The sequence below is a fragment of the Heterodontus francisci genome, chromosome 7, assembly GCF_036365525.1.
Source record: "Heterodontus francisci isolate sHetFra1 chromosome 7, sHetFra1.hap1, whole genome shotgun sequence".
Lineage (NCBI taxonomy): Eukaryota > Metazoa > Chordata > Chondrichthyes > Heterodontiformes > Heterodontidae > Heterodontus > Heterodontus francisci.
The window spans coordinates 16,782,142-16,796,569 of record NC_090377.1 but is presented as its reverse complement, the minus strand read 5'-3'; the positions used below and the strand labels follow the sequence as shown (position 1 = coordinate 16,796,569).

At 42.7% G+C, this 14,428-nt stretch overlaps 1 protein-coding gene across 1 annotated transcript in view; it reads left to right on the top strand.

The window, feature by feature from the left end:
* Window positions 1-14,428, top strand: part of slc49a4 (solute carrier family 49 member 4) — a 74,456-nt gene that overhangs the window by 37,249 nt on the left and 22,779 nt on the right. The window contains exons 4-6 of the mRNA XM_068034846.1: window positions 3,367-3,496; window positions 5,998-6,106; window positions 8,702-8,769. Coding sequence (XP_067890947.1) covers window positions 3,367-3,496; window positions 5,998-6,106; window positions 8,702-8,769 — 307 coding nt within the window. The remainder of the gene's footprint in view (window positions 1-3,366; window positions 3,497-5,997; window positions 6,107-8,701; window positions 8,770-14,428) is intronic.

The following is a 14,428-nucleotide window of genomic DNA, read 5'->3' as shown; positions in this document are numbered from 1 at the left end:
ATTGACCAAATGGCCTCTTCCTGTGCTGTATACATTCTATGATTCAGAGTGATCAAAGAAACCTTGAAATCACTTACAGAGCAGCTGTTTGCGGGGTGGCTGGACTAAGTTTCTTTTCCCCCATAGAGTCATAGAGTTATACAGCACAGAAACGAGCCCATCGTGTCCGTGCCGGCTTTTGGAACTTTTGGAAGTTATTGTCTCGTTCCTTCTCAGATGCAAGTGTATTAAGTGGCCTACCCAGACACTCTGGTCTTTTGGCATGCCGAGGAATTTGTTTCAAACCAGGGCTTTGGAAACAAATTAAAAGCCTGCCTAATAGTTGGTGCAGCTGTTTACGGATTGTTTGACAAGTTTATGCTCTTAACTGACTGAACATATTTCCGGATTGTGAAACCTACCCCTTGCTGGATAAAACTTCAGATTTAAGTGTAGTAGATGTAACTTTGTTCCACAAATGATGTGCAAAGTTGCTGTGTACTGGTTCCAAATAAATGGAGTATAACATAGAACATTAAGTCAACAACAATAATAATCAATTCAGCTCATATACTCTGGATGGAGCAAGATTTATGCATTTTCATGGAATTCTGCCCTTTTTTTTTTAAACCATTGCCTCTTTTTAGGGACACAGGAACTGGAATAGGTCATTCAGCCTTTCGAGCCACTCCTTCCATTCAGTTAACTTGTGGCTGTTCTGAAGCTTGACTACAGTTGCCTCCTATGATGCATATCCCTTGGTAGTTTTACCTAATAGTGTGCAAAAGTGCTTCCTGATTTCACTCCTTAATGACCTAGCTCTTAGGTTAAGATTGTGCTTCTTGTTCTGAATTCCTCCATCAAGGAAATAACTTGTCTGTATACTCTGTCAAATTCTTCTATAATTTTAAACACCTCAATTAGCTCACCCTTGTTGACAGAAGGCAGTTTTAAGCTAATGCTTTAATCCATTGACAGTACTGCATGCTTCAGATTAATGCCATAAGTGGAGCTCGCCAGTGCCAATAACTGACTCAAGAGCTACGGAACAGTAGCCCTTTTGGTGAAAATAACTTCCTTCATTATATATTCCTATTATTTATTTCAATCTCACCTCACTTGTATGTCTTGTTCCCTGTAATGGATTTTGTCAATCCATGCCCTGTGACCAAACTTTTCCTTTTTAAACCCCATTTTTACGAAGATCATTATCTGAACAGTTACAATTTTGTACAACTTAAGCAGTCAGATGAATGTGCTGGCTTACTGGAAAAGATCTTGTGTTCAACTTAGCAACTGCATCTTTTTTTTTCTTTTGAACTGATTGTGGTGTGTGCTGATTGCACTCTGCTCTCTCAAATGTTAAAATGTTCTTTGTGTTGCCTGTTCCAAAGTCGCAGTTGTACTAAAACGGCCACATTTTTGAACAAGGTCCAGTAGTTCTTCTGTATTTTTTCATGATGCCAAAAATTGTACTCCCACTGAAATCCTAATGGGAAAGTTACGAGAGTGATTAACAAGCTGCTCTTAAATGTCCATTTCTGTAGAACGAGAGAATCACAGTTGAAATGTCATTAATTTAAATTGCCCTTCTAATCAGCCCACACAATTCTTGAACAGTGCCGTTCTCCTTTTGAATATCTATCCTGCTCAAAACGAAAGTGCTGTAAAATTCATGTTGCCAAGACTAATTGCACACGGTTGTTGAAACAGTGAATGCTGCTGAAATGAAATGATTGTTGTAACATCCTGACCTCATTTCTATTTCAGTAGTTTCCTCCCCATGTGTTTGATACCTGTCTGAATGCCAACATTTAATACTGAATCTTATCAAATTAAATTGTTGGGAACAGGAGGAAAAGTTTTACCAGCTGGTTCTAACTTCTATTTTCTTGTCTTCAAAGAGAACATTGTACAATCGACAGATTGAGTTGTTAACTATCTGTAAATTGGTATTGTCAGTCAGTATCTATCTGTACAGCATCCTTGAACTTATTGTAACCTTAAGTTGCAACCATTTGTGATGAGGTTTCACCTCCTGTTTTAAAGATGAAGAGCTTTTTATTCAGTGACTAAGGGGTGTTGGTGGAGGAGGATACGAGAGTGGTTTGTTGAGAGTGTGGTAGAGTTGGTGCTGTTGAGAAAATGTCCACAAGGGTATCCTGGCTGACTATGCAATGCAGGATAAACCAACCTGTTTCAACTGTTTGGGTCACCTCGTTGTAAATATAGTCAGCCACTTATTTATGCTACTTCCTTGGTTTAAGTTTTTTTTTATTATTCGTTCCTGGGATGTGGGCATCGCTGGCTAGGCCAGCATTTATTGCCCATCCCTAATTGCCCTCGAGAAGGTGGTGTTGAGCTGCTTTCTTGAACCACTGCAGTCCATGTGGGGTAGGCACACCTACAGTGCTGTTAGGAAGGAATTTCCAGGATTTTGGCCCAGCGACAGTGAAGGAACAACGATATAGTTCCAAGTCAGGATGGTGTGTGGCTTGGAGGGGAACTTGCAGGTGGTGGTGTTCCCATGCATTTGCTGCCCTTGTCCTTCTAGGTGGTAGAGGTCGGGAGTTTGGAAGCTGCTGTTGAAGGAGCCTTGATGTGTTGTTGCAGTGCATCTTGTAGTTGGTACACGCTGCTGCTACTGTGCATTGGTGGTTGGGGGCGTGAATATTTGTAGACGGGGTGCCAATCAAGTGGGCTGCTTTGTCCTGGATGGTGTCGAACTTCTTGAATGTTTTTGGAGCTGCAGCCGTCCAGGTAACTGGAGAGTATTCCATTATGCTCCTGACCTGTGCCTTGTAGATGGTGGACAGGCTTTGTGGAGTCAGGAGGTGAGTTACTCGCCACAGGATTCCGAACCTCTGACCTGCTTTTGTAGCCACGGTATTTATATAGCTGCTCCAGTTCAGTTTCTGGTCAATGGTAATTGATAGTGGGGGATTCAGCAATCATAATGCCTTTGAATGTCAAGGGGAGATGGTTAGATTCTCTCTTGTTGGGTATGGTCATTGCCTGGCACTTGCATGGCGTGAATGTTACTTGCCATTTATCAGCCCAAGCCTCGATATTGTTCAGGTCTTGTTGCATTTCTACGCAGACTGCTTCAGCATCTGAGGAGTCCCGAATGGTTATCATTCTTGTTTGACTATGGGGAGTTATAATTATGTTTCAAAATCCATTTACTTTAAATATAACCAAGGATACTTTATTTTTAACAAGGGAGGAAGAAAGGGGGTACTTTCTATGGCAAAGTAACACTAACAGCATGGCCAGCATGCTGATGCTAAGATTGTTTTGTCTGCACTGGATTTGATGACATGAGAATGGATTTCTCCAATCAGTGCCAGTATATGTCACACCACTGCAACCTTTTTCCTTTTCCAGAATTTGGTGCGACTGCTTTGCTGTTGGCTGTTGTGATAGCCTACTTCCCATCTCACCCTCCTCTTCCACCCAGTATAGCTGCTGCAAGCCAGAGGCTCAATTACAGAAGCAGCATCTGCAGACTTCTTGGGTAAGTTTATCCCTCATAATGTTGGGTAATTTATATTCAGGTAGTGGAGTCTATTGTGCTGAGAATTCTGTGTATGAGACATGGCCAGATCCTCATAAGATCTTGATGCTGAGTAGAGCTTTTGTAAGGCCAGGTGATCTATGATTGACAAGAGCCTTTCCCATTGTTGAAATGTAGAGTAACTTTATTCATGAGCCATTACTGATGGCAGAGGAAAATCATTCCTTCAGGCATCCATGAAAATTTCTAAAGTATCCCTTGATGTCAGTTCAGATATATTCTAAACTTGGTACTGTGACTACACTGTTAATCAGACTGGAAGATCATGTAATTAAATAATTAAATTGAAACTCACTGCACATCAGTTACTGAATCCAGGCTGGATATGTGAGCTTCTTTATAACTCCTCCTTGTCAGGGGCTTTTGCTCTTAAAGCTCGTATCCATTTCAACATGGTGATTTTATCTTGCACAGCACCATATATCATAAAAGTATTTTCTTTTGAATGACCTTTCAAGAAAAACTCGACTTGTGAATTGAACTCCTGAATCTTGATTTATTAAATATTGCATTAGAAGATGGTGAATGCAGATGTAGCATTCAGAAAACCATCATGTTCTTACTGATTTTACGCTCTTTATTTCCTTGCTAGTGTAGATCACAAAGCTCTGTAACCAAAGAAAGTCTCGATCCATTTATTAGGGCTCTTGTCTCTTAGGATATTGTAGGTTCAGACCCCACTCTTGGACTTAATTGCATAATTTAATTTGATGCTTCATTGCAGTACTTGGGGAATGTTGCTGACCTTCAGACGAGGTGTTCCTGTTTGCCTATTTTGACTTTTTAAATAGCCGGTTAAGATCCCATAGCACTATTTGAAAAAATCCTAGGATGTTCTGATAACTTTGGTCTGCATTCCTCATCTATCATCCCAAAAAAAAACAGATTTCACTGTCCATTCATCTCCTGTTTATGGAATCTTATTATGTGCAAAATGGCTGCTGTGTTGACCAGCTAATAATTGCAGCATTTCAGAGTAATTCATTGCATATGAAATGTTGAGCATTGTTTGAGAGATGCAAGTCTCTAAATAAATGCAATAAATAAATCCTTTGGTTCTTTGAGAGAACTTTATTTTGTAGGTTACTAAGGGTCTATCTATGACCCCTCCTTATTTGACATCTACATGCTGCTGCTGGGTGACATCATCAGAAAGCATATTGTTATTTTTCACATGTACGCTGATAATATCCAGTTCTACCTCATCACCACCTCTGTCAACTGTTCCAATGTTGCTGAATTGTCAGCCTGCTTGTCTGACATCCAGTATCAGGTGAGCAGAAATTTTCTTCAATTAAATATTGGAGACTGAAGCTGTTGTCTTCGGTCTCTGCCCCAAACTCTCTTCCCTAGCTACTGACTCAATCCCTCTCCCTGGCAGCTGTCTGAGGCTGAACCAAATTGTTCACAACCTGTGTGGCAGATTTGGCCCCAAGATGAAATTCTGACCACTTATCTGTGCCATCACTAAGACACACATTTCCATCTCTGTAACATCGCCCGACTCTGCCCCTGTCTCAGCTCATTTGTTGCCAAAACCCTCATCATGCATCTGCCTCTCGACTTGACTATTGCCATGCATTCCTGGCAGGCTTCCCACATTCTATCCTCCATAAATTTGAGGTCTCCCAAAATTCTGCTGCCTGTGTTCTAACTTAGATCAAGTCCTATTCACCCATCACTCCTGACCTACATTGACTCCCAGTCAAGCAGCACCTCAGTTTGAAAATTCTCATCTTTGTTTTCAAATCCTTCCATGGCCTCACCTCTCCCTATCTCTGTAATCTTCTACAGCTTTCCGAGATATCTGCACTCATCTAATTATGGGCTCTGATACTAATTGTTTTGCCACTGATGGCCGTGCCTTCAGCTGCCTTGGCACTAAGTTCTGGATTTCCCTCCCGAAACACCTCTAGCTCCCTTTCCTCCTTTAAGATGCTCCCTAAAATCTACCTTTTTGACGAGCTTTTGGTCGCCTGCTGTAATATCACTGTGTGCATCGGTATCAAATTTTGCCCAGTAAAGTATCTGTGAAGCACCTTTGGTCTTTTATTACATTAAAGATGTTATACAAATGTAAGTTGTTGTTGTTGTTTTCCTCTGTCATCCTTTGAAGGTCATAACTGATGCTGTGAAATGGTTCCACGGTTGGTGGTACCCAACTGGTAACCTTGCCCAATAGGCCATTCTTTGTGTAAGCCTAGAAACAATTAATGTTGACAAGTGTTCTTATTATAGGAGGGGACATTATTGCCAAAATCATTGTGTCCATATCTATGCACTTTCTAACTTGAGTCGCAGGGTAATAATCATTAGTAGGAACATTGGCTAACTCCCATCCAGGTGTCCCCATTTGTCACTGCTTTTGAGATCAGCTAATGGAGCACCAACCAAGCAACTTTGAAAGTAATGTTTTAAATATTCTCTTTTTGCCACCATAGCAATTTCAGGTTTCTGATGATTGCATTGGCCTTTTCTGTGCCTCTGGGAATATTAACGGGCTGGTCAGGAGTGCTGGACATAATTCTAACACCACTGAAAGTGAGCCAGGTAAGAAATTGGAATCTTTCTTGTTTGTCCTTTGATCAAAGGTTAATTCTCAAACAGTTTTAACATAACTAACTTGATTGAGTTTTTTGAGTAAGTGACGAAGATGATTGATGAAGGAAGGGCAGTGGATGTTGTCTATATGGACTTCAGTAAAGCCTTTGACAAGGTCCCTCATGGCAGACTGGTACAAAAGGTGAAGTCACACGGGATCAGAGGTGAGCTGGCAAGATGGACACAGAACTGGTTCGGTCATAGAAGACAGAGGGTAACAGTGGAAGGATGCTTTTCTGAATGGAGGGCTGTGACTAGTGGTGTTCCGCAGGGATCAGTGCTGGGACCTTTGCTGTTTGTATTGTATATAAATGATTTGGAGGAAAATGTAGCTGGTCTGATTAGTAAGTTTGCGGACGACACAAAGGTTGGTGGAGTTGTGGATAGTGATGAGGATTGTCAGAGGATACAGCAGGATATAGATCGGTTGGAGACTTGGGCAGAGAAATGGCAGATGGAGTTTAATCTGGACAAATGTGAGGTAATGCATTTTGGAAGATCTAATACAGGTGGGAAGTATACAGTAAATGGCAGAACCCTTAGGAGTATTGACAGGCAGAGAGATCTGGGCGTACAGGTCCACAGGTCACTGAAAGTGGCAACGCAGGTGGATAAGGTAGTCAAGAAGGCATACGGCATGCTTGCCTTCATCGGTCGGGGCATAGAGTATAAGAATTGGCAAGTCATGCTGCAGCTGTACAGAACCTTAGTTAGTCCACACTTAGAATATTGTGTGCAATTCTGGTCGCCACACTACCAGAAGGACGTGGAGGCTTTGGAGAGGGTACAGAAGAGGTTTACCAGGATGTTGCCTGGTCTGGAGGGCATTAGCTATGAGGAGAGGTTGGATAAACTCGGATTGTTTTCACTGGAACGATGGAGGTGGAGGGGCGACATGATAGAGGTTTACAAAGTTATGAGTGGCATGGACAGAGTGGATAGTCAGAAGCTTTTTCCCAGGGTGGAAGAGTCGGTTACTAGGGGACATAGGTTTAAGGTGAGAGGGGCAAGGTTTAGAGGGGATGTGCGAGGCAAGTTCTTTACACAGAGGGTGGTAAGTGCCTGGAATTTGCTGCCGGGGGAGGTGGTGGAAGCAGGTACGATAGCGACGTTTAAGAGGCATCTTAACAAATACATGAATAGGATGGGAATAGAGGGGTACGGTCCCGGGAAGTGCATAAGGTTTTAGTTTAGATAGGCATCAAGATCGGCGCAGGCTTGGAGGGCCAAATGGCCTGTTCCTGTGCTGTACTGTTCTTTGTATAACCAGCTCCTATAGAGTGCAGGTACCGCTCCTTGGTGCAATGTGCCTAGGTTACCTTAAAGAATTAGCCAAATGTAAAGGTCCAGGTTGTTCATTCAGGATTACCTTCATTATTCTCGTGTTTCATCTGTCTTTAAGTTTTTTCTGTTTTTTGCTGACCTTCAGTTAGTGGTCATGTGAATAACAGCAAATAGATTAATGTTTGTTTGAAGAAAATCTTTGGTGCTGTGTATTCCAACCTTATAGAAGTTCAGCACACTTATTGAGCAAGGTCAAATTTATTGGTCAGTCACCCTGGGTGGTCCTGGTGTGTCTCCTAGTGAATTGATTAAGAACTACACTTCCAAAAGCCAGAGAGCAAGTGACATGCTACACAATCTTGGAATGGTCCACGGTACAGAGATCCAAGAAGGTCAAAAATAGGTTTCTGTCCTATATTTCAGGTAAACATTTGAAGGGAAAAATTTTTAGGGCTATGAGGAAGGAGCAGTGAAATGGGACTAGTTGAATAGTTCTACTAATGAGCTGGCATATGCAAAGTGGGCTAAATGGCCGCCTCCTGTGTTGTATCATTGTGATTTTATACTTCCTGTGCCACAGGTACCTTTTTCAAACTGTACCCATAGATTCTAACTTTAATGGACTTCCTTAAAGCAAGGTTGAGATAGAACCATAGAAAAATTACAGCACAGAAGGAGGCCGTTCAGCCCGTCGCATCTACGCTGGCTGAAAAATCTAGCCGCCAATCTTATCCCACCTTCCAGCAGCTGGTACGCAGCCTTGCAGGTTCAGCACTTCAGGTGCATGTCGAGGTACCTTTGAAATGAATTGAGGGTTTCTGCCTCCACCACCATTCCTAGCAGTGAATTCCAGACACCCACCACCCTCTGGGTGAAAAAAGTTTTCCTCATGTCACCTCAACTCCTTCTACCAATAACCTTAAATCTGTGCCCCATGTAACTGACTTCTCCGCTGGGGGAAACAGGTCCTTCCTGTCCACCCTATCTAGGCCCCTCATTTTGTGCACCTCAATTAAGTCACCCCTCAGCCTCCTCTGTTCCAAGGAAAAGAACCCTAGCCGATCCAATCTTACCTCATAGCTGCAACTTTCAAGCCCTGGCAACATTCTCGTAAATCTCCTCTGTACTCTCTCCAGAGCAATTATGTCCTTCCTGTTATGTGTTGACATTGAGATATCTGAACAATATCTTGTTTTGGAAGAGCAAGTAGGAAACAAGCCAGTTCCCTGTGTTCATTAATTCTCTAACTTCTCTTTTTAGGTTGAAGCTGGCTGGATTGGGTTTTGGTCAGTTATTGGTGGCTGTATTGTTGGAATAGTGATTGCACGGTCAGTCCTATTTATGTTTATCTATTCAAGAGATTTGTACTTTTTACTATACATATTTTAATAATGCATCCAAACACAGATTTTCTGTCAGGTTTCACTTTCAAACAATATAATCAGCTGTTGGCATCAGCATAGTTTTCCAGGATGTTGTCCCTTTACGAACATTGTTTGTGTGATAATTGCACTGCAGGGCTTGAAACATGCTCTCGGCCCATGTTTGGAAGGACAAAATATATGATTGTATTGTTCATATGTTTCATAGTCCACAGGAAAGAAGCAACTTAATGCACCACTGTTGAAGTATCTGGTAATAAATGATGGGTGTATGTTTTTTGAGGTTTCCCTTGAGCCATCTCCAGATTAAAGATCCCTTTATGGTTCTGAGGTTACCAAAGCCGTATGGAAAAGGGATCTATTGCTAATCCAACAAGGAATGAATTTTGGTTGGGGAAAGTGTATTAAATTGGTCCTTCAGTAGATGAATGGGCTTGCTGGGCTATAATCTTTTATCCCTATCCAGATCCAATTTCTTTTGAGCCTTGGCGTCTTTTTTTCTAATTTGTTCACGGATGTGGATGTCACTGACAAGGCCAGCATTTATTGCCAATGCCCTCAAAGATGGTGGTGAGCCGCCACTTTGCACCACTGCATATCCATATGGAGTAGGTACACCCACAGTGTTGTTAGGAAGAGAGTTCCAGGATTTTGTCCCAGCAACAGTGAAGGAACGGCATTGTATTTCCAAGATAGGATGGTGTGTGACTTGGAGGGGAACTTGAAGGTGATAGTACTCCCATGCTCCTGCTGCCCTTATTCTTCTTTCTGGTAGAGATTGTTGGTTTGAAAGGTGTTGTTGAAGAAGACTTGGTGAGTTGCTGCAGTGCATCTTGTAAATGCTACACACTGCTGCCATTGTGCGCTGGTGGTGGAGGGAGTGAATGTTGAAGATGGTGGATGGGGTGCTAACCAAGTGGACAGCTTTGTCCTGGGTGGTGTAGAGTTTCTTGATTGTTGTTGGAGCTGCACTCATCCAGGCAAGTGTGGAGTACTCTATTACACTTCTGACTTGTGCCTTGTGGACAGGTTTTGGGGTGCCAAGTGGTGAGTTATTCACTGCAGAATTTTCAGCCTCTGACCTGCTCTTGCAGCCACAGTATTTATGTGGCTGGTCCAGTTGAATTCCTGGCCATTGATGACCAACAGGATGTTGATTGTAATGATTGTAATGCCATTGAATGTCAAGACAGGTGGTTAGATTCTCTCTTGTTGATGGTCATTGTCTGGCACTAATAAGATGACTATATCTTTTACAAGATGAAGTGTGAAGACATTCTTCAGTTTTGGCATGGTATCCTCTAACTTCAAGTTTTTAAGTTTTCTTGCCCTGGTTTTGCCCAAAACAACTTGGTCATATACTATTAATTATGTCCCTTATGCATAATTAAAGATTGGTGCTCCATCGTTATGCACTGCGTAATGATCTTTATCCTCCACACTGAAAGACTTTCATTTATATACAAAAGCAAAACACTTGCAGATGCTGGAAATCTGAAATAAAAACACAAAATGCTGGAATGCTCCGCAGGTCAGGCAGCATCTGTTGAGAGAGAAACAGAGTTTAACGTTTTAGGTCTGTAACCTTTCATCAGAACTGAAAGGTCTGCATTTACATAGTGCCTCAAGATGTCCCAAAGTGCTCTACAGCCAATGAAGTACTTTCAAAGTGGAGTCACTGTTCTAATGCAGGGAAACCAAATCAGTGGTATCTTTCTATTATTGGTGACAGCAATGTGGTTGACTCTTAACTGCCCTCTGAAATGGCCTAGCAAGCCACTCAGACACTACGAAGTCTGAGAAATGGAATGAAACCAGATGGATCACCTGGCATCGACCATGGTCCTGGAAATGACTTCTTTCCCTGCCCACTTTCCAACCAAGTGGTCATACTAACCTATGTTCACACACACTGAGTAAACATCAATCTTGTAACAGCAAAGACCTGAAACCTGGTAGGTTACTCATCGGCTGACTTAGTGTGCTGCTGGATCATTGAAGTAGAGGGGAGAAAACTGAACAGGATTTCTGTCCTTGATCAACAACTCAAGTGCAGTTGTTAAAAGCAAGAAGCTAAGATGCTATTTTCATGGCTTCAATTGGAGTCTTTGTATTAATTTTCTATTTGATGGTGGAATCATTTTTAATTGCATTTTCAAGTGTTTTGATTAATGTATATTTAAATTACATTGCACTTTTGGGAAAAACATGTTAATGCATTTCCTGGCATGGCTATAATTTTTAATAGTTTTCTACTTGAATATTAATGTGAAAATTACCACTGAAATATTTTTATTTGTCTATAACCAGTCAACATACATTAATTTCCATTTATGTTCTTTGGTCCTAGTTTTCTGACTGAACAAATAATCTGTGTATTTTATCAAAAACATTGAATATTTTGACGAGCTTGTTTCTTTCCTGAGTTTTTCTATTCTTTTCATAACTTGTCCTCTTTGTACCTCAGACCAATCTTGTTCTTCTCTGCAGCCTTTTTAATACATTTATTTTGTACAGTGACTAGGGAGGTCGTGGCATTGTGGTATTGTCACTGGACTAGTAATCCAGAGGCTTAGGCTAATGCTCTGGGTTCGAATCCCACCACAGCAGATGGTGAAATTTGATTTCAATTAATAAAATCTGGATTTTTTTAAAAACTTGTCTAATGGTGACCATGAAACCCATTGTTGATTGTTGTAAAAACCTATCTCACAAATGTCCTTTTAGGGAAGGAAATCTGCCAACCTTACCTGGTCTGGCCTACATGTGACTCCAGACCCACAGCATTGTAGTTGACTCTTAAATGCCCTCTGAAATGGCCTCGCAAGCCACACAGTTGTAACAGACACTACGAAGTCTAAGAACTGGAATGAAACCGGATGGACCACCTGACATTGACCTAGGCACTGGAAAAGACGATGACAATGGCAAACCCAGCCCTGTCAACCCTGCAAATCCTCTTACTAACATTTGAGGGCTTGTGCCAAAATTGGGAGAGCTGTCCCAATATGGAGACTGTGGAAAGGGTTTAAATTATCCAGTTGAGCTGGGGAGGCGCCATTCACCTGCTCCAGGTGTGGGAAGGGATTCACTCAGTCATCCACCCTGCTGACACACCAGCAAGTTCGCACTAACAACAGACCTTTTAAATGTCCAGACTGTGGAAATTGCTGCAAAGGTTCCAGGGAACTGATGTCCCATCAACATGTTCACACTGAGCGACCGTTCTGGTGCTCTGACTGCAGAACTGGTTTCAGGCGATTAGGCAACCTTAATGCATACCAGCGCACTCTCACTGGGGAGAGGCCATTCACCTGCTCAGAGTATGGGAAGGGATTTGCTAATTCAGCCTGCTGAGACACCAGCGAGTTTGCAAGTAACTACAGTGTTTGGATTCTGCTGTTAAACACATCCAGGACTGAGCTTATATTCATTGGCGTCTGTTCCTGCTGATAATAAACTGCAGTCCAGTTATAGGGGTTAATATTCTGGATAAAAGTCAAATAAATCAGTTTTCTGCGAAACAAAAACAAAAGGCACAGACACGATGAGCCAAGTGGCTTCTTTCTGTGCTGTAAACTTTCTATAATTCTATGACTAGTCAAGCATCAGCCTGACATAGTCATACTCACGGAGTCATACCTTACAGACAACGTCCCAGACGCCATCACCATCCCTGGATATTTCCTGTCCTTCTGGAGGTGGTGACACAGTGGTATACAGTCAGGAGGGAGTTCTCGACATTGACTCTGGACCCCATGAAGTCTCATGGCATCGATTAAAACATGGGCATGGAAGCCTCCTGCTGATTATCACCTACCACCGCTCCCCGCCCCACCCCCCCCAAACCCCCTCAGCTGATGAATCAGTGCTTTTCCATGTTGAACACCAATTGGAAGAAGCACTGAAGGGAGCAAGGGCACAGAATGTACTCTGGGTGGGGGACTTCAATGTCCATCACCAAGTGTGGCTCGGTAGCACCACTACTGACCGAGCTGGCTGTGTCCCAAAGGATATAGCTGCTAGACTGGGTCTGCAGCAGGTGGTGAGCTAACCAAATAAGAAGGAAAAAGCTACTTGATCTCGTCCTTACACCTTACCTGTCACAGTTGTATCTGCCCATGACAGTATTGGTAGGAGTGATCACCACACAGTCCTTGTGAAGACCAAGTCCGCTCTTCACTTTGAGGATACCCATCATCGTATTGTGTTGCACTACCACTGTGCTAAATGGGATAGATTTCAAACAGAACTAGTAACTCAAAACTGGGCATCCATGAGGCGCTATGGGCCATCAGCAGCAGCAGAATTGTACTCAACCCCAATCTAACCTCATGGCCAGTCAAGCCGGGGAACCAACCCTGCTTCAATGAAGAGTGCAGGAGGGCATCCGGAAGCATCACCAAGCATACCTAAAAATGACGTCAGCCTGGTAAAGCTAGAACACAGGACTACTTGCATGCCAAACAGTGGAAGCAGCATGCGATAGACAGAGCTAAGTGATCCCGCGACCAACGGATCAGATCTAAGCTCTGCAGCCCTGCCACATCCTGTCGTGAATGGTGGCAGACAAACAACTAAGAGGAGGAAGAGGCTCTGCAAATATCCCCATCCTCAATAATGGGGGAGCCCAATGCATCAGTGCAAAAGACAAGGCTGAAGCATTTGCATCCATCTTCAGCCAGAAGTGCCGACTCCCACCTGTGACTTCTTCCCCTTGCTATTCCTTATTTCCACCCAAACTGATTCCACATCACGATCCATTGCACCTATATCACTACTCACCACTGCACAGATACCTTCCTTTATTAACAAAGCTACCCCACCTCTTTTTGCCTATTTTTCCAGAACGTCAAATACCCTTGAATATTGAGTTCCCAGTCTTGGTCACCCTGCAACCACATCTCTGTCATAGCTATCAAGTCATACTTATTAATTTCTATTTGTGCCGTCAACTCCTCTATCTTGTTACAAATGCTGTGTGCATTTAGATGAAGAGCCTTAAGCTTTGACTTTTTGCCATTCTTCCTCATTCTGGTTCTAATTTCTGCTGCACTCTTCTTGTATTTTCTGCCCCTTCCTGTCATACATTGATTATCATTCGCCTCTTTAAGTACCCTGCACCTCTGCGCGCTCGTTCCTTTTTGAATTTTTTTAAACTTCCCTTCAATTGAACCCTCTCTTCCCCACCCCCAAATTTGGTTTAAAGTCCTACCTCCTCTCTCCTACCGGCTCTCTCCTTACCCAGTACTGGTGCCAGTGCCCCATGAATTGTAACCCATTTCTCCCACACCAATCTTTGAGCCACGCATTTAGCTCTCTAATCTTATTTACCCTACGCCAATTTGCAAGTGGCTCAGGTAGTAATCCGGAGTTTATTACCTTCGTGGTTCTGCTTTTTAATTTAGCCCCGAGCTGCTCATAGTCCCTCAGCAGAACCTCTGTCCTAGTCCTACTTATGTCGTTGGTACCTACGTGTACCATGACAACTGGATCCTTACCCTCCCACTCCAAGTTCCTTTCCAGCCTAGAAGAGATGTCCTTAACCTTGGCACCAGGTAGGCAACACCGCTTTCGGGGCACTACAGAGAACAGTATCTATTCC